This window comes from Hoplias malabaricus, chromosome 8 (genome assembly GCF_029633855.1).
Source record: "Hoplias malabaricus isolate fHopMal1 chromosome 8, fHopMal1.hap1, whole genome shotgun sequence".
NCBI lineage: Eukaryota > Metazoa > Chordata > Actinopteri > Characiformes > Erythrinidae > Hoplias > Hoplias malabaricus.
In genome coordinates, this window is record NC_089807.1 from 17,414,510 (window position 1) to 17,435,096 (window position 20,587).

General features: G+C 37.5%; 1 protein-coding gene across 2 annotated transcripts in view; it reads right to left on the minus strand.

Moving 5' to 3' along the window:
- marchf8 (membrane-associated ring finger (C3HC4) 8) overlaps positions 1–20,587 on the minus strand; it is a 109,676-nt gene that overhangs the window by 74,943 nt on the left and 14,146 nt on the right. For both annotated transcript variants that reach the window (XM_066678908.1, XM_066678907.1), the window contains exon 2: positions 1,599–1,788. In XM_066678908.1, coding sequence (XP_066535005.1) covers positions 1,599–1,703 — 105 coding nt within the window. In that variant the 5' untranslated portion in view covers positions 1,704–1,788. The remainder of the gene's footprint in view (positions 1–1,598; positions 1,789–20,587) is intronic.

A 20,587-nucleotide genomic window follows, 5' to 3' on the forward strand; every position in this document is an offset into this window, starting at 1 on the left:
TGGCAGCCCAGGCCCGGTCAGTGACAGCACTCTTATTAGTGTCATCCTCCAATCACCTTCCTCAAACAATCTGCACAACTGAAACAGAAGGAGCAGCCCAAGGTTTTTAGCCTTTCCTGCAAAGACGTAGATGTAGGTGGGGGGGGGGGGGGTAGTGAGTAAATATTGAGCTCAAATACACGCCGGCAGCGTTATGAACCAGTGACTCAGCAAAAGAAGTCAGCAATCCGCAAACAAAGAAAAGCCACAGAAACAGCGTATATCAGGACACGGTGCTGTCGGCTGATAAGGCACCGGTGAGCAGCTCAAGCCTCCATCCTGCAGAACATCTGGCCTCATGCGGACCCGACACGGCCTTATCTGTCATTACACTGTCAAAATGAGCCCAGCCCAGAGGGCATCACAACAACCCAACAGCCCTAATGATTCTGCAGACCACATAGCCTATCCCAGGCACTAATCCCCATCTTAACCCACATTTTGTAGCTTTGGGGTGGGGGAGGCATGGAGGTTTTTAGAAGCTTTCATTTCAGAATAGCTAAGGGGGAAAAAAAAGACCACATCACTAGCATAACTCCTCTATCAGCTACATATCAGAAGTCTGAAACTGACTTTTGGGGTCGGTATCCTCCATGCTCAATCAAACATATTCCTTTAGCACAGAATCAAAACACATCATTAATTAAAATACCAGTCTACTTCCATTTTAACCTCATATTACAGCTTCTAGTCTAATTAATAGGCTTAACAGGGTTTGACCTTGTTCTGCCTTGACAGTTCACCAATTTATGCAACCCAAGTGACCCACATCTGTCACTTGAGTAAATAGATGCACACATCACCCTCAAGTTTGCTTCCATCCATGTGTTAAAAGTGAGCAATCAATGAGTGCTTAATATTAATAACAGTTTTTACAGGTTCACAATTAAGCATTTACTGTTTTCTTCCTGACTGCAAATGCAGTTAACTACAGGAATTTTTGCAAAAAAAGATATTGTCTTTTACGGTATCACTAAACAGCACTCTCTTGTGGAGCAGTTCCTAAACTAGACTGAGTATGTAAGAGTGAGTTAGTTACAAGCCAGTTCTACAAAGTGTTTTGCATCTTAAAAAATAAATAAATAAAAATAAAAATAAATCAGCTCCTTGACAACCTTCTGATTTCAATATAAAAAGAAGGTAGTGACCCAACAAAGAGGATGACCCCTGTAACAGGACAAACCACTTTCTCTTCTACTTCTCATTACATTTTGTTTCATCCATGCACTGCACCCGAGTTCTCTTACTGGAAACTCCTCCCCTTTTTCAGACTTCCTCTGGGACATCCACTTCCTTTATTGCAAACAAAGTCTGAAACTGAGGGTTTATACCACAGTGTGTAATGAAACCAAGTGAATCCCTCTAAACACTGTGATTTCAAAAACTCAAAAACAAACAGCAATGAAGCAATTACCATAAGGAGGTGCTTACAGTGCATGCCGGACAATGTGAGGGTGAGTCAGAGTTAATACTGTGTGCCAATCCCTGAGACAACAAGCAATAACAGGGTGAAGGCCCACTGAAAGATAGAGGAAGGGCGGGTTTGGTTAAAGACTCACCTGTTTGTCCCGGTCCTTGTCCTTGGCTTTCCCGCTGCTGCCAGATCCCCTGGAGGAAGTGACATCCCGGGGGATGACAGAAATCTGATGCAGTGGCATGTTCATCCCAGCGGGCTAGTTGAGCTCACACACATGCAACCTGAAACCAGCCCACCACCACCAGCATGATGGAGACAATCATTAATCCAACCTAAGGAGGGGAAAGAGAGAGAGAGATATATATTTGGAAAAATTCATCCAACTCAAAATGTATAATAAAGCATCCTGAAAAAATATATTACAGAATGGATTAATGAGCAAGGAGAAAAATAATGTAAATGAATACCTGAGAGTGTGCAAGAGTGTAATGACAGCATGTGTAATACATATGCATAAATAGCATAACTGACTGACTAACAGGGTTTTAATAAGGACTTTAATAAGAAACTACATATAAAAGCTAAGTTACAAATGAGCAACCTAAGAAACATGGGCAGTATTTTTCTTATGTATGTGTGTAGGCTCTGATCCATTTCTATAAAATGTATCAATGGATCAAATGTGCTACCACGGAGGGGTACACGACTGCTATATGTGAGATGTGATTTTTGTAAACAGTATCAACCAAATTAAATTAAAACTTGCAGATTACACACTTCCTCTTCCTTCTTCAGATGCTGTCCAGCCTGATAAACATACAAGGAGCACTTACAAATTCTTAGGAGCATTTACAATTAAATTAATTAACAGGGCATAGGAACTTTGATGAATAACCAAGTTTACTGTGCCCTGTAGCAATTATAAGCCCTTTCCCATAAGTCATATAGTTTACTCAAAAGGAAGTGTATGCTCACTGCATGCTGAAAAGTCACTTATTAATAGCCTGCATTTCTCTTTTCTTCTGCCCGTGGTCATCTGCCTAAGCCCTGACAGCAATTACATTTCTCCCATTTAGTAGACATGCCAGCTGCCCCGTTTTGCCACATGGGCAAAGCTAGGACTCAAAATCACCAAGGTGCCTGACCCAGCAGTCAGCAGCAGCCAACAGTGCAGAGTAAAACTGAGACCACCATGTCCATCATGAAGGAGAAATAACTCTGATGCTCAGTGACACATGACTGTACCCCAATTTGGAGAGCAAATCACTTCATTAAATCTAATCTCACTGCAAAGGAGGGCTCCAGCAGAATGCAGAGTGGCAAAGTGTTCCAATGCTTCCAATGTGCTTCATAAACTGCCACTGGTCATTTTCACAGCTTGTCCTGTAATGAGCAAGCACTCAGAACAACCCATTGAGAGTAGTGGGAGATATATAAACTCTATTTAAAGAAGTACAACAATAAAGATATATTGCCTTAAATGAACTGACAGATAACAAGAACTACATTGTTACCTCCTGGACACACTCCTGTTCAAAATTGAATGTATATTAATGTGTTTACATATCTGGTTAAATCTTGCAATATGGAGTAAGATTACATCTGATGGTGGGCTAAAATATTTTGGGAAAATATCTGTTTGCATTGATTTTTCTGACCAAATTTTCCATTTAATCTGTAATGATTTTAATACAAGTTAAGTAACAGGCAGTTTTTATAAAGGTATATACAATTTTACTCATTTAAGAAAGAGGATGCACATCCAAATAGACTAAAACACAGGTGCAAGACACAGGAAAATATTAATACAATATGATTGCCTGCATGGTTCAAAAATCTCCCTTATTTTGTTACTATTGTACTGTCCCAAAATCCTGGGGTCTTCATCAGGTAAAAGCCATAATGTTTTACATCCTGAAGCAAAAGCCAATTGAATTGTGGGTTTCTCAGGCTAAATGCACGTCACTGGAAGCACCAGCTACCCCAATTTCAAACTTGTTCAAACATTGTTCTTGCTAATGTTGGCATAAATAACTTGTAGCTCTGGCAATTTGTCAAGAGCAAAGAGAAACTAGGTAAGCCTAGTTTAGTCAGATTGTCACAGAGGTTTGCTGGCATTTCAGAAACAGGAAAAGCCCTAAATACATCCCCTTGTCATTGGAAGGTCTGGTGCTTTGGTGCTTCATATCAATGTCTTTGTTTACAATAATAACAAATTATAAAAGAGTTTATCTTGTCAGCTGCTGACAGTGTTTATGATCATGGAAAGCCTGTTATTTTCTGTTCATACAAAGCTACAAAACTGAAGCCCCATGTTGAAGTGATATTATAGCAACTTGTTTACCAGATTTACCAACATTTAAGTTTTTGAACATTTCTATAACCAAGCACCTTAACATTTCAACCAAGTAATCTATACTTCATAAAGGAACAGGGCATCGCTGGCAACTAGATATATATGTTACTTACTTACATTTTTATAAGCGTTCGACTGAGAAAACAGTGCTGTAACTAATTCACAGCCTCATTTATTTTGAGTAACACCTCGCTCTGGTTTTCTTTAATAATCTGGAGATTTTGTCCCTTTTAGTGAAAAGTGAAACAAAAACTTGTGCAGATATTATTTACTCCTCAAAAAGTCAGTAACAGTGAGATGTGTCCATGTCGTTATAGGGACAGACAAAATGACTTTGTTAAATATATAGTAGAAAACAAAAGGCTGGGTCACAGAAACATTCTCCAAACATAAAGAAGAGACTATGATAAGTATTACCGCAACATCAACAGATTTCAGTTCAAGGCTCGAGTAAAACACTGAGCTGCTCACTGGACGAAGGACCTTCAGCCTGAAGAGGTATCCCAATTCAGCTCTCAACTCTCTGACCACTTGAACACTTCGTCTCGCGCCTTCTGCTCACCTTTCAACAATATCATCAAAGTGAACATTTTAATGAAGGATTTAGGGCTTACAGCAAGAAATAGGATGGGGGAAAGCCTCCAGCAAAAAGACTTAGAAATTCCAGCTGGAACCATTTTTTAGGTCCCAGAAAGAGTACTTGTCCGGGGTAAGAGGATGCTTGGTCACCGCGGTATGATTCCAAATTTAGATCACAGACTTTAATGTGAAATATGGCTGAACTAACAGTTCCTACTCACACATGCACAATTAACATTAGGTGTCTTGTGCACTCTTAGCGATTCTGACACAACAGTTAGGCGTTCAGCCCTACTCTGTAAGAGAAGCAAAACAAAACGCTTGCCAATCTAAACAACCTACATCAGTTCAGCCCTTACAATGAAAAACCACATGCTTTTCAAAGCCATTTCCACTTTCTAGAAGAGCTGCTTATTTGTCCAGACTTGACAGCAGAATGAACAGTTTTTCATAGTTAACATGTTTTTAACTTTAAAAATATAACGTTACAAACAGAAGAGTTGTTACTATAAAAATGCTTTACAAAATATTGATGAGAAAATATTACAATATTCATTTATAAACAGTCTTTCAGTTTTAACATATGTTTAAATGTAAAAATATTGCTTTATAAACAGAAGAACTGCTTCTATAAATATGCTCTACAAATTGTCAATGAAAAAATATTGCAATATTCATTTCACTGATATTGGCTAGAATTACCCCATGAATGCTTTCCTTGTAAATATGATTATTAACATGGATACCATTATCATAGAATCTGATTCACAGACTCTCCCTATTTAAGGAATGGTGATGTAAGCAAGAAAGAATGGACTCTATTCCATCAACACTGCCAAAAGAAAGTGATGGAAATTCAGTAAACTAGGCAGGAGTGGGACAGCTGGACAGTTAATGTAGATAATGCTCTCAGCAGCTCAGCATTCCAGCATTTCAGCAGAGCCATATTCACTAAGAGTTGGTTACAGAGTTTTAAAATACACATAGGTTTTGTTCCTCTTTGAAATTTATTTAGTTTAAGGATGTAAAATATTTAGCATCCATTAATTATTCATAATAAAATACCCAGACAAAGATGTTGCTCTCATTGCAATCATAAAATACCATGCATTAATTAAGGAATGAGCATTAGGTCCCCAACAGTGATTACTGACTGATTTCAAAACATATTTCTCAACATTTTATATTATATCTATTATTTTAGTATATTTCAGGATTTCATTCAATTTAGGATTTTAGTTTTATTCATTATGCTGGTGAGCCATAAGCCACAGCATTCCTCCAAAAAAAAAAAAAAAAAAAAAAAAAACACAACACCCTATCATTGAATAAGTGCACTAAGTGAAGCTGGGGGAAACACCATTCACAATTGAATGATTTTACTGAAAAAGACCATAGGAGACTTAATAGGGAGAAGTTCACTGATGGACTTTGGTCAGAACTTCAGGGTCACTGGTGTACAATCAGGAAACCCCAGTGTCTGCATTTAAGGCAATTTAAGTATAATTTCAGTACAATACTAATTCTGAGACAACACTGTTTTATTTGCAATGGGGAATCAGCGGTAAGACATGGTGAAAATTAAAAACCTCAATTATTTTGAATTAAGATTAACCTTTGCTGGAGAATTTTTTAAATAATTTTTCAAACACTCACTAAAATGCTCATTTTGAATGGTGTCTATATTTCCAAATGGCACAGATATCCTGGGCAATTCAAACGGTGTAATTTTCTGCAAAGTTAGCTACAGTTCCCTGAATTTTAGGTCCATTGCACCTTAAGTAACATAAATTACTGCATCTATGAAACAGCTAATATTAGTCAATGTTACCAATCCATGGAGCATGAATGGAATAACACCATCATCCCTTTTCATGCCTTTCAACCTCCTAAAGTGCTTGACAAGCCTCGACAATGCATGCAAGTTCAATACTCTACTGCTCCTTCCACTACAAGAGAGCTAGAGAACCAAGGGGAACAATTTTCACTGTTGTCTCTGAAACCCCTGCATTAGATTAAAATAATATACAGCACATTTAAATGCCAAGTACTTGTCAGAACAGGTTTTGTTTGTTTTGGAAGCACAATGGCCCTTGTTCATTAAAGCTGCATAAAAGAGAATGCAGACTAATCTGTCCTAAATGACATCTCCATGCCTGATTCTTGAAACTGATTTGAAAGAGGAGCAATGATTGTAGTGCAATTGTGTTCATAAACAAGTATCTCAATAGCAAAAGACACAGATACATTTTCCTTAATATATGGGACATTTACAAAAAGCATGCCTTAATTCATGCTGACATTGATAAAATGATTAAATAAATAAATAAGGTCAGCCTAACAGTCAGATTTGGGCAGGGACAACACTGCACCCCCTAAAGGCCAGTGTTTAAAAAGATTTTTAAAGTTACATTTCACAATTACAGGCAAAATCTCTGTTTGTTGTTTAAATAGAATGTGATTAATCAAAATATTTAACCATTGTTAGAGGCACTGGAGCCAAATTACTGTTGCAAAAAACAAGTATGTTATTTTAAGGCACCAAGTATGCTGTTTAATAAAGTATGATTCAGAAGTTATTTACTGTACCAATAATAAAAAGCAAATCAAAGACATATGTCTTTATATGGAACGGTAAATGTTACATAATTTTTGCATCCATTTTAATGTAAGTGTTGCCAGGTTCATGTTTATGCCATCATTAAATTATACTCAGATTTAGAATCCCAATTTACCAAACACTGTATTCTTCATGCAGATATACCAATGATTAAAGTTATAAAGTGCCAAATTATAAGTAAACCTGAATGGACTTATTTTACTCTCATATTTGAGTGTACAAAATTTCTTGGTCACGATACAAAAAGTAAGCACAATGTGATTGGGCAGGGAGCTTTATCACATACTGCAGCTTTCTGTGACAGCTCTTCATAATTATGTACAAGCAATAGAGCGCACTCCGTGTGGGTTTCCTCCCTTGTTCCAAAACCACATAATGGTAACTGGGTTGGCTCCTCAAAAGTGTCCATAGGTGTGAGTGTGTGAGTTTGTGTTGCCCTGTGAAGGACTTGCACCCCCTCCATGGTGTGTTCCCGCCATGCAGCCAGTGATTCCAGATATGCTCCGGACCCACTGCAACACTGAACTGGATAAGAGGTTACAGACAATGAATAGAGCCCACTGAGCAGCCTGTGACGAATGAGCCCATGACAACCATTTGTACTACGTTCCATATCCTGAAAGCTCAATAAAAGTGTTCACAGACATTCTATAAGGATACATCAATACTCCAGGTCTGTCCTCACTTATATGTAGTTTAAAAGACCAAAGCTAAGAAAAAAAAGAAAAGTCCAGTGCTATCATCATAACCTACACAGCCAAAGCAAGAACCAATGAATGACTAAAGGATATGTTGTGTTTTTTTAAACAAGTATTGATCTTTTTTTTTTCTTCCTATGGGCCAGGTGTGCTATAATACACAAAAAACAAAAAGACAAAACACTGAAAACCACACTCATACTGAAAGTTTCGTTTTTTGTAACATAAAAAGTGGCTTCTGTTTTTTTTTTTTGTTTGTTTGTTTTTTTTTTGTTTGCTTTTTTTTTTTTAAGGGAGTATCCATTTTTATATTTCCTCTGTTTCCCGGATATGTTTTGAGGGATTTATGTTCTAAAACCCATAATGCATTTTTACATGATACATTTTCCAACATCTCTTTATACATTATATATAACATTATCTTTTGGTATAGGCTGTTGGACAGATTTGATGACTCTTTCAGAAAAACCAGTCAAGGTTGAAACACTCCTTAATTCATCATGAATTCACAGGGCTGAACAACTGAAATCTGAACAGCGAGATATATAAAACCAGTGTTTTGTGACATAAACAAAACAATGAATTCAGCGCATGGTCCAGGGAACAGGAAGCAGTACAGTTTGCACACATGTTTAAACACTTTCAATCTCTTTTTAAAATTAACTGAAGAAAGTTTTCTAGTATATGGGACATTTAACTGGAGCACAAGAATACTGCTGATGGCAAATGTTGGGATTTCTGTTCCTCATTCATTGCCTTACTCTGAGCCTGTGGCTATTTGAGATGCTGCAGGTGAGAATAAGTGTAAGTCTGAGAGACAGAGAGAGAGCGCAAGAGAGAGAGAGAACTATCCAATGTCCTCTGATGAGCTCACCTCCTCTCAGACCAGCACTGTTTGCAGAAAAAGTTTTTTTACTCCTCACCCCTGAACTAACTCCAGAATGAAGGAGTGTATTTTGTAGAGAGCTGGTGTGTCTGAGAGAGTGTGCACGTAGCATGATGCGATGCAAGCTGTGGATTCAGTGTGAACGCAAGCAAACTCAAGATAAGCATGCTCTACTGGACTGTCAAAGCCAAAATGAGCAACATAAGAACCATGGTATCACAGTGCAAACTGACATTTTGGGGTTACTCAGCAATCTGTCAACTACCATATGTCACAAATGCTTCAGTCAGAATTACATTTTAGCAAGTGAAATCTTCTTAAATCTAGGCAATATCTCAAAACCTCCAGATTTTGAGATTATTTTAAATATATTCTCAGATCCTTTATTTTATTATACCATCTAGAGCAATTATCATATTTTATTGGGAACATATTGTTTTCAAGAAATGAGTCTTTACTCCCAATACAATTTACATGTACAGAATACTTGATTTATGAGACAGAATTAAACACTAGAAATTCTTTGAAATTTTATAATATTCATATGGCCACAGCAACCTTAGTGATGAGGTGTAGGATTCAACAACAGACATTTTGAGGCTGCAGGTAGGAAGAGAGTGTGGTGTGCTCTATGTGAAGCTCGAATGAATTAACATAGGGTACTTGACATCCTATCCTGATTATAATCTTGCTCCTACATTACTCATACATAGGACTATATAATATGTTATATATATATATATATATATATATATATATATATATATATATATATATATATATATATATATATATATATATATATATATATATATATATATATATATATATATACACACTAATATATGAATTTGATTTAAGATGTTTTCATTTAGTTTTTTCAGACTTAAATACTCAGTTTATGTTTTAATAATGTTTTAAATTATAGTGTATATAAATATGCATATGCATGTATAATAATAATAATGTTAATGGAGGTTCATTTGACTAGTTTACTCCAGGAACGAAACAATATGAATTAATGGCATTTTAGATATGGTACCAATTATAAAGTATTTTTAAAAGTCACCTGAAAAATCTCCAAAATCTTTGCCTTTGACAACTTATTTCTGAGTGAAACCTAGTATCAGGGTCTTGAAGACAATGAGGGTGAAGGGATAGGGAGGTGAACTGTTGATACCATTCACTAGCCTTGTCCTTTGACACCATATTTTGGTGCATTATGACAATCAAATATCAGAGAACCTTTAGAGACAGGAAAACATTAAATCTGCATTGAAGCCTCAGACAAAAAAGTATTTCGTTTTGAAATGATATAACAGGATGTATCCTGTTTAATGATCAAAGGAAGGACGAAGATAAAATAAGTCAATGTAATGTTTCATGCTCATATTTCAGTCAGCATGAGGATAATATTAAAAACTGAATTTAAATAAATTAAAAATGACTAGTAATTCCGATCTCATGATATAATATTTATATTTAGTAAGAGCAACAGAAAAATTGTAACTGAGACACAATGAGCATAGCTGTAATACAAACCAATTTGTTAAAAGAATTTATGGCATGTGTGGTATAGTAACAGCTGTAGCAATTTAAATATATAGTGGATTTAGTAGGGAAAAAATAAAAATAAATAAACAAAAAAAAGTAAAATGGTTATAATATTTGAAAGCACATCAGTGACATTAAATCATTTGTGGGCTTCTTTAGAACATGCAGAGCAAATTGCTGCATGCCCCGAGAGGGCCCTGCATCACTGAGCTGCAGGCCTTGGATGATAGCCTTAGGTCAATACTGCAACGAATCTATCCACAGGGGCAGATCAAAGTATATGAGCTGGCTTCTCAGGGAAATCCGTTATAAACTTGTTCATACTGGGATATTATATGCAATGAGCATCTAGTGAGACCATGCCAGGTTTACTTAGTTTGTACCTCTACAGAAGAAGGATATCCACAAAATGCTTAAATGAAGCAGGTTTAAGCCGAGCATACTGAGAGCCACTTAGATTATCTATCAAAAAATGAAAGGGGCATGGAAGAATTATTGGAAGTGAATTTTCATCCATAAGCACACACCACATGACTCATCTGGTGGCTTAATTCTCAGAGGAAATCAACAGTGAATATTTCAGCTGCGACAGAACGTGCCGATGTGATCTGTCTTAACTACAGCTGGAAAGACAAGCCATACTGCTCCATCCTTTACTAATTTGGCAAAACCATCAGACAAGATAGTTGAAAAGAAGCACTGGTTTAAACATATAATTGGACTTACCAGGGGGGAAAAAAGAGAGAGAAATAAATGAATAAATTTATCTTGAAAACAGATAAGCACGCACACACACACGTACATCATATGTACATACAATAGAGGTCAGAATCATTTATGACGATTTTGAAATCAAGAACATTAATATGGAGGTTTCCTCTTCTACTTTTCTCATATATTTAGAAGTATTTGACAGTTCTATATTAAATTAATATTTATAATAAAATATAATAATAAAAGTCAGAATGACACCCTGGCATCACTTCTTCGGTCATTCACACCCTTACATCTATGGACACTTGAATAGACAGTCCACACACCATCATGTGTTTTTTAAACTGTGGGAGAAAACCAGAGCACCCAGAGGAAACCCATGCTGACAATGGGAGAACACAACACATTCCTCACAGTCAGTGACCAGAGGATCCTTGAGCTAAGTGACAACTACATTACCTATTGCATAACTGTGCCCCGCCAGGATGTACTTCATTTATGTACATAATGTACTTAATTAACTATTTGAATGGTTTATCATCATCACTCACCCTGATGCACACATTATCCCAGGATGCATGGATTTTTGGTACATAAACTAATGATCAAAGTCATAGAAGCAGGACAGAGCTGGAACACATTTACAGACTGTTAGGAGATTAGAGTGAGATAAGAGATAAGAGAAAGTTCCCTTTTTGCAACTCATATATTTGTGTATTCACATACAACCATAAGATATCACTAAAATTACTTGCTTTATTAAAATGTTATATTTTATTTTGTCTAACAAATATGTACACTGTCAGAAAAAACATCATTGTACCATATTATAATTGTAGATTTTAAAATTGTGTTGATTTCATATGCCCCATTTCACCTTCAAGATGTCTATTATGTTCTTTTATTTTCCGCAGTTTTATAATAAAAATTACAAAAATTCACGTATCCATCTGAAAAGAATGTAATGTAGGGAAAACAACTGGACTTGACTGTTGTACCTGTAGTGACAATAATATACCTCTACTCTACGTTTTTCCTGAGGGTGTAGTATAGCTCTATATTAAGAGTGTTTCCACACCTATAGTTTGTTTGTGCTGGTCATTTTCAATTCATTAGGTTGTATACTTGGAGAAATGAAAGATCACATTCTGCTTCAGTGTTCATTTGGGACCGGACCGAGACCACCTCCTCTGTAGGGTCTCGGTGAGGTTGTTTTGGTTAGATTCCAAGCGCAATTACTGCATTCACACCTGCACAAATGAATCAAACCAAAGGTGTAAACGAACCACAATTTGATTTAACCAGACGACAAAGTACAGGTGTGAAAATGCCCTAAATCATGAAGAAAATGAGTAGGTCAAAATTATTCTCAGCTATGTAAGCAGACGTACAGTACAATGCAGAAGTCTCAAGCACCTAAAATAATTATATATTTTTAAACGAATGCCTTCTCAATAAGCATGGTGCTTGTATGAAGTTATATATAATCACAGTAAATACATGTGTTCATAGGGTGACACACACTCACTCATGGACTCATGAACACTGTTTGAGTTGCTATTCCACCTACCAACGTGTGTTTTTGCACTGTGGAATGAAACCAGAGCACCCAGAGGAAACCCAAACAGACCCCAGGTCCCTGAAGCTGTGTGACTGCAACACTACCTGCTGTGCCACTGTGCCGCCCTACAGTAAATGCAAAATGAAAAAATTAATACAAAACAAACAAGAAAAAAAGATAAATGTTTTTTTTCTGTAAAGTAGTAACTGTTAGGGAGTTTGAAGGACAATGTTTTGTTCAGATTCTCCTTGATTTGCATGAATTTGTTGAATCAATAGCACACATTATTTAAAATCATTATTTATTAACCAGTAAAACTAGGTATTGGATGACTGCCATGAGGAGAGATTTGGAAAAATTTAAAGCAACACAATCACACACAGAATATCACACTTACTGCAATAATGTTATTTGGTTTTATTCTTATGTTGGGTGTTATTTGTTTGTTTGTTTTTAGCAAATAAACACTTACTGCTCAGATAAACAGCTTTTTAATCTCAGTCTCTGGTGCCTAAAACCTCTGCACAGTACTGCAGGTCTAAGACTACCATAAAAGAAGAAAAATGAAGCAAGGATTGTGGACATAATAAGGAACCACTCATCAATTCAATCAAGCCAATTGCCTCAGAACTCAATGCAAGGTTTGTAACTTTGCATCATTGCAATGAGTCCAAATGTACTACTCGTACAACTGTGTAGTTTTTCAGGGCCAGTCACTTGACTTCAAACCTATTCATGTACTGGTGACCAGACTGTATCCAAAGCATTCAGGACATAACCAGACAATGGGTACCTCTGCGGTTTGCACACCAGATGGTCAGTGATAAGATGAATCTGTTAAAAATTAAGTGTATTTGCAATTGTATATGTTGTTCCATTCCTAATGAGACCCCCCCTGACAGACCATAAATCAAAAAGGGCTTTGACACTTGTATGCTTTACCCAGAATACTGACATATACATCTACATGGGTTGGACAATGAAACTGAAACACCTGTCATTTTAGTTTGGGAGGTTTCATGGCTATATTGGGTGGCCAATCTTCATTAATTGCACATTGCACCAGTAAGAGCAGTGTGTGAAGGTTCAGTTAACAGAGGGTAAGAGCACATTCATTCATTTATTCATTATCTGTAACCGCTTATCCAATTCAGGGTCGCGGTGGGTCCAGAGCCTACCTGGAATCATTGGGCGCAAGGCGGGAATACACCCTGGAGGTGGCGCCAGTCCTTCACAAGGCAACACAGACACACACACTCACACCTACGGACACTTTTGAGTCGCCAATCCACCTGCAATGTGTGTTTTTGGACTGTGGGAGGAAACCGGAGCACCCGGAGGAGACCCACGCGAACACAGGAAGAACACACCAACTCCTCACAGACAGTCACCCGGAGCGGGAATCGAACCCACAACCTCCAGGCCCCTGGAGATGTGTGACTGCAGCGCTACTTGCTGCGCCACCGTGCCGCCCTGGTAAGAGCACAGTTTTGCCCCAAAATATTGCAATGCACACCACATTATGGGTGACATACCAGAGTTCAAAAGAGGACAAATTGTTGGTACACGTCTTGCTGGTGCATCTGTGACCAAGACAGCAAGTCTTTGTGATGTATCAAGAGCCACGGTATCCAGGGTAATGTCAGCATACCACCAAGAAGGACAAAACGCATCCAACAGGATTAACTGTGGATGCAAGAGGAAGCTGTCTGAAAGGGATGTTCGGGTGCTAATCCGGATTGTATCCAAAAACATAAAACCACGGCTGCCCAAATCACGGCAGAATTAAATGTGCACCTCAACTCTCCTGTTTCCACCAGAACTTTGTCAGGAGGTCCACAGGGTCAATATACACGGCCAGGCTTCTATAGCCAAACCTTTGGTCACTCATGACAATGCCAAACATCGGTTTCAATGGTGCAAGGAGCGCAAATCTTGGGCTATGGACAATGTGAAACGTGTATTGTTCTCTGATGAGTCCACATTTACTGTTTTCCCCACATCCGGGAGAGTTACAGTGTGGAGAAGCCCCAAAGAAGCGTACCACCCAGACTGTTGCATGCACAGAGTGAAGCATGGGGGTGAATCAGTGATTGCATTCCCTTGGCCCAATACTTGTACTACATGGGCGGGTCACTGCCAAGGACTACCGAACCATTCTGGAGGACCATGTGCATTCAATGGTTCAAACATTGTATCCTGAAGGTGGTGCCGTGTATCAGGACGACAATGCACCAATACACACAGCAAGACTGGTGAAAGATTAGTTTGATGAACATGTGAACTTCACAAAGTGAAGTTGAACATCTCCCATGGCCTGCACAGTCACCAGATCTAAATATTATTGAGCCACTTGGGTTGTTTTGGAGGAGCGAGTCAGGAAACATTTTCCTCCACTAGCATCACGTAGTGACTTGGCCACTATCCTGCAAGAAGAATGGCTTAAAACCCCTTTGACCACTGTGCAGGACTTGTATATGTCATTCCCAAGACGAATTGACGCTGTATTGGCTGCAAAAGGAGGCCCTACACCATACAAATAAATTATTGTGGTCTAAAACCAGGTGTTTCAGTTTCATTGTCCAACCCCTGTATATCATTGTTACAAATGGGCTTTGGTACAGAATCTAAAACACAAAATATGTCACTGTCTAAATACTAACTGACTGCACTGTAGTTCTAGGTTCAGTAAAATAAGTAGCGTTATAAGCTCTAAAAGATGAAAAGTCAAGGCAGAAAGGTCTTTGATGTTTCCGCATTAATGCTATTAACCCCAGCTACAAGCACAGCAGGGTTATTATGTGCATAAATTTCTTTTGCAAACAGCTTTAACAGCCTTAACACTGGAGAGCATGTCTGTTTCTTCACACCCCTGACACCTAACACTTAGCTATACTTAGACGGACATATCTGATATTATATTTGCAACTCTGAAGTTCACTCTGAAAGTATTATTTAACACAACAGCACTAAATCGCATTGTGCTGCTCATTGTGGTTACCTCTAAGCATATTTGAACACAATATATTTCTCACTTGCTTCTTTTTCCTAATATTTTGTTCAGCAAGAGGACTCCGACATAGGGTTCTAGCCACAAGTGAGTGGCACATCACAGCGGCATAAAGCTCCACAGTACGTATGCTTCACAAGCATCAAATCTGCTCTTCAAATCAGAGTGCAAATAAACTACTGACCAATCAGAAACCAGTCTGAGTGTTCTCCTAAATTAGGTTAATATATTGGATATACCCCCGGAATCGCCCAAATAGAGGTGGGAATGTACGGAACCTAATGCTGATTGGATCAATTTCTACAGAGAGCAGGGTTCTTCTACTGGGAATTTGAGCTATATCTCCAAATGGAGGGATTAAAATTGCTGAGCTCACAAAGAGATCTACACTGGTGTGATAATCCTCTATATGCAAATTTACATTAATATTCTTAAAAAGGTTCGTAAATTCAGATTAGTATTATAAATCAGTACTGGCAACCATAATTATACCATGCAGCATCATACACATCCATTTCTGTTTCTGTTCAGTACTATTTTCACTAAAATTAGTTAATTAGAGTTAAAATCCTCAGGAACTGAAAAATGCATTGTGTTCCTAAATAGGTCTTTAACTGCAATGCTGCAGAGAAATAAACACTAACAGTGGCTTCAAAAGAAGCACTCTCTGCTCAGATTATCTATTAACATTAATACCAGGCCAGGCAAAAATACTTTTCTAGCTTATAACTCCAGCTAACAACAACAACAACAACAACAACAACAACTCAAGGCAGAAGAAAGTAGGGTGAAAACAGTCATGATTTTGCAGTAAGTACTTACACCAAAGTCTAATTCTTAATTTACTAGTGTAATTAGATATTGGAAACACACACAAAGAATTAAATGTTTGATACCCATTAACACAAATGTTTCTTCTTAAATTAAGTATGTTTTTCTATTTTTGTGCAGCAAGCACAGAGGCACTGCTGTGAGGGTTTGATGTTGTTCAGGACGAAAACCACAAGTGAGGTCATTGCGCATGTTGGATGATAAGATCTGGATCACACACAGTTCCAACTCATTCCAAAGGTATTGACCGGTGCTTCATCACTCCAGGGAACCAGGTTGCACTACTCCATAACTCAATGCTGGAGGGCTTTACAGCCCTCCAACCACTGCTTGACAATGGATGAATTGGCCTTAGGTTCATACAGATCGACTCCAAAGTATCCATCCTACTCTGTAGGCAATTCGCTTCTGTGAAAATTATTCTAAACTGAACATCTGCATCAGCAATGGGTGCACATTAAATTTGCAGAAATCACTTTCCTGGACACAGTGTAGCAGTGAAATTTATAAATTCATTTTTTATTCTGATCTAAAATGCAGAGAATGCAGCACTATGGCCAGGGAGGGTGAAGTGTCTGAGGGATGATCCTGTTCCCTTTTGAAGCAACCCATCCACAGGCTCAAACAGGCAAACTTCCTCAGACAGCCACCCTTCGTCAATCACCTGAGGAGTGATCTAAATAGCACAGCACATTTCATAATGGTCTGAACTGGCAGACATTCACAGCTCTGCAGAGTCAATTGTAGTTTTTGACAGAAAGCACTGAATCTGCCTCTCTCGTCTGCTCATAACTGTCCTTCCATCACCACAAGCACCATGGCAGTAGTGTATTTACTTTGCAAGCAGAGAAGAATGCAAAGTCTGTTAAATGTCCAAACATCAACTAAAAAACACTTGTTCAAAAAAGAGGCCAAAATAAAACTATACGGAAGAAAGCACATTTACTGTTAAATAAATATGGGTATAACCAGTGGCGGACAGTAACAAAGTAAATGTAATTCATTACTGAACTTAAGCAGTTTTTTTTTCCATGCCTCTGTACTTTACTGAAGGATTTCCATTTTGGGTGACTTTTTTTTTTTTTTACTTTAACCCCACTACATTTCAAAGTAAAATATCTTATGAAAATCTGCTACTTCTTTTGGTTTGTATGCGAGTAACATGTCTGAACAAATCTCCCTGCTCCCCACAGCTCTAAACATGACACACAGCGGCACCGCTGCTATGAAATGAAAGAAAACAGTTGCTGCACGAAAACTACTGAAATTGCCTAAAACGAATAAAAAGGCAAAAAAAATTTTAAAATCAACTTTTGTGGAAATTTGAGACTGTAAGTTATCACTTTCAGTTCTTAGAATCGTTATGAATTAACAAAATTATTTGTAACGTTCAGTATTTGTGTCATCAGTAACTTTTATTCATTCATATACACGGTTTATGGATCTGTAGATGTCACAAATCACTAACTGCAGGTGAGAGTCAATTGGAGATTTATTTAACACAATACATGAAGCGAGGTCAAAACCAAAAGAAATATCCCAAAACCCAAAAATCTGTACAGAGTAAAAAAAACACCCAAAAGACAAAAACAAGTATCAATCAAAAAGTCAGAAAACAAAACAGGTCTCAGAATTACAGAAATAGCTCAAACTATATTCTGCAGCTATGTAGACGAAACAGAGAGCTCAAAGAAACACTATGTAATATTTTTACCTTAAATTTACAGCTTGAAAATCATTGTGATGCTTCACTGATTTGTAACTTTTCCTTTGTTAATGCTACTCTCCGCTCTGCACTGCAGAAATTGCACTATGTAACTTTCGGAGGAAGGTAGGAAACCACCCTATACCTTCCACTCCCTACCAATTTAAGTACAATGCTGTACACTGGGGGAGCACCAGGAGCAGAAAAAAATCTTACTAAGCATGAGTAATTTTACTTAAATTAATAAAAAAAACTTTGTTCTGGGGCAGCAAACACACTAAAGGCCAATTTATGCTTTTGCCTTGACTCAAAGCAGAGCCTATGCCGTAGCCTGCACAAGTGTCCTATGCCATTGTGAAAGTTTACACTTGTGCGTCTGCGTTGCTCGGCAATTACACTAGGGCCGAACCCTATGTACTACACAATGTGAGGTGTAGTGGTATTGGTTTTACAAATCTTGAAAATGAATTATGCAGGGAGTGTATTGTAGAAGTTAATATTTCTCGATTTCTTGACTTGAACCATGTTCGTCAGGCTGCAGACCGATCACAGTTGTTGTGGTCTGTGTAAATGTGACAAGGTGCACATCAGACCGTGCTGTCTACGGCATGGGTTAAACACAGAAGCATAAACTGGGCTTAATAGTCAGGAGAGAGCAACCTCTATTGGTTTAAAGGGCAGCATCTTGGGCAAATGAAATAGTTGATATAACATCATTCATTATATTTAATCTTTGGCATTTTCTGTTGTGTTCGTCCATGTCAGACTAATTATTGACATTCTATTAAAAGACTGGGGAAACGAGTTTTTTTTCACCTACAATGTGTTAAGCATGAGACTTGTTACAAAAATGATAATAGGACATTAGAACCTTAATAAATCATGGTACTTTTACTTTTGATACTTAAGTAATTTTATTCAAGTGTATACAAAAAAAAATTTCGAGGACTTCTACTTTTCATGGAGTAATATTTTACTTTGAGTATCTTTTACTTTGTGTACTTTGTCCACCACTGGGTATAACAATGGACAGGGATGTTACTTAATTATGCCCCATCCAATCTGCAACATGGAAGTAACATGGAGGGGAAGCTAAAGCTGATAGCAAAGAAATGCTGTGCCTGTCATTTGAAAATCTTTTGACTTTAGTGAACACGACACTGAATATAAAGTCAAATGTAAAAATTAACAGAAAAAAATTTCAGCAAACTAAGTCTGTTTCAACAGTTGAAGGACAATAACATCAAATATGCATGTCTCATCAGTGACTCCCAGCTAATTTAAAAAAAGAAATACAAATTTATATATCAGCATCATTACTTGAATATATTTAAATGTCATTCAATGTCAGTAAACTTTGAAGGCAAAAAAACGTAACTAAAATCTAAATAATAATTCATTAATCCTAATCAATGTAAAATGTTCAATTAATTGCGATACTTATTTATGGTTATATTGCCCAGCACTGGTATGTATATTCTCAAATTAAATCATCTGCATTGTAAGGAATCGCCATTCTTATCTACACTTCTGAAAACAGTCAATGGTGTTCAAATTACACACACCAGTCTCCGGGTGATAGATCAATTCAGCCAACTAAATGCATATTCTCCACTGCGGGAGATGGGTGAGAGCTGGACATTCAGCAGGAAGTCTGGAATTCAGGCTTATTGATTTCTCATCATGCACTGGAGCGAATCACAGTGGCTACCTCCTTGACCTTAAATAAAGCTCTTGGTTGCTATGCTACCAGCAGAATGACGAGGAGCAGCACTGGCCATGGACAGTTATGGAGCCTTTTGGCATCTTTAACAGGGCGAACATTTATCGTCACTGACTATAAATCTGACCTGCTTATCAGCAATATAACGCTGTGGGTGTGATGGGATTCAGCAGGTGTCAGAGAATCATCCAATTTCTGACCAATGCCCACTCCCACAGCTAGAATTAGAGAAGATTATCACCTCTGCAAATTGGACAACTTGCACACTTGATGTAATTCCCATAAAATTACTTAAATAAGTACTATCAGTTATTAACAATCCACTTTTAACTATAGTAAACTCATCCCTTAGCCTGGGCCATGTACCCAAAGCTTAAAACAAATCTTAATGCTAGTGTATTGTCTAATTACAGGCCCATTTCAAACCTACCATTTATATCTAAGATCTTAGAAAAAGCTGTGGCCCAACTACTTAAAGTTCATATCTACATAAAAACCATATATATGGAAAATTCCAATCTGGATTCAGGCCACATCATAGCACTGAGACAGAAGCTGGTGCTACTTGACCTCAGCACAGCTTTTGATAAGATATACCACAATGTTCTACTAGAAAGGCAAGAAAACATGGTTGCAATTACAGGGACAGCCCTATCGTGGTTCAAATCTTACTTAATGGAACCTTATTAGTTAAAGTAAATGTAACGTAAATGTAAAAGTAAATGATTTTTCTTCCAACTATTCTAAAGTAAGATTTGGAATTCTGCAAGGCTCTATTTTAGGAACATTATTATTTACATTGTACATGCTATAATTAGGCACAGTTATAAGAAACCAAGACATTAACACTCACTGTTACACAAACGATACACAATTGTACATAGCAGCCAAGCC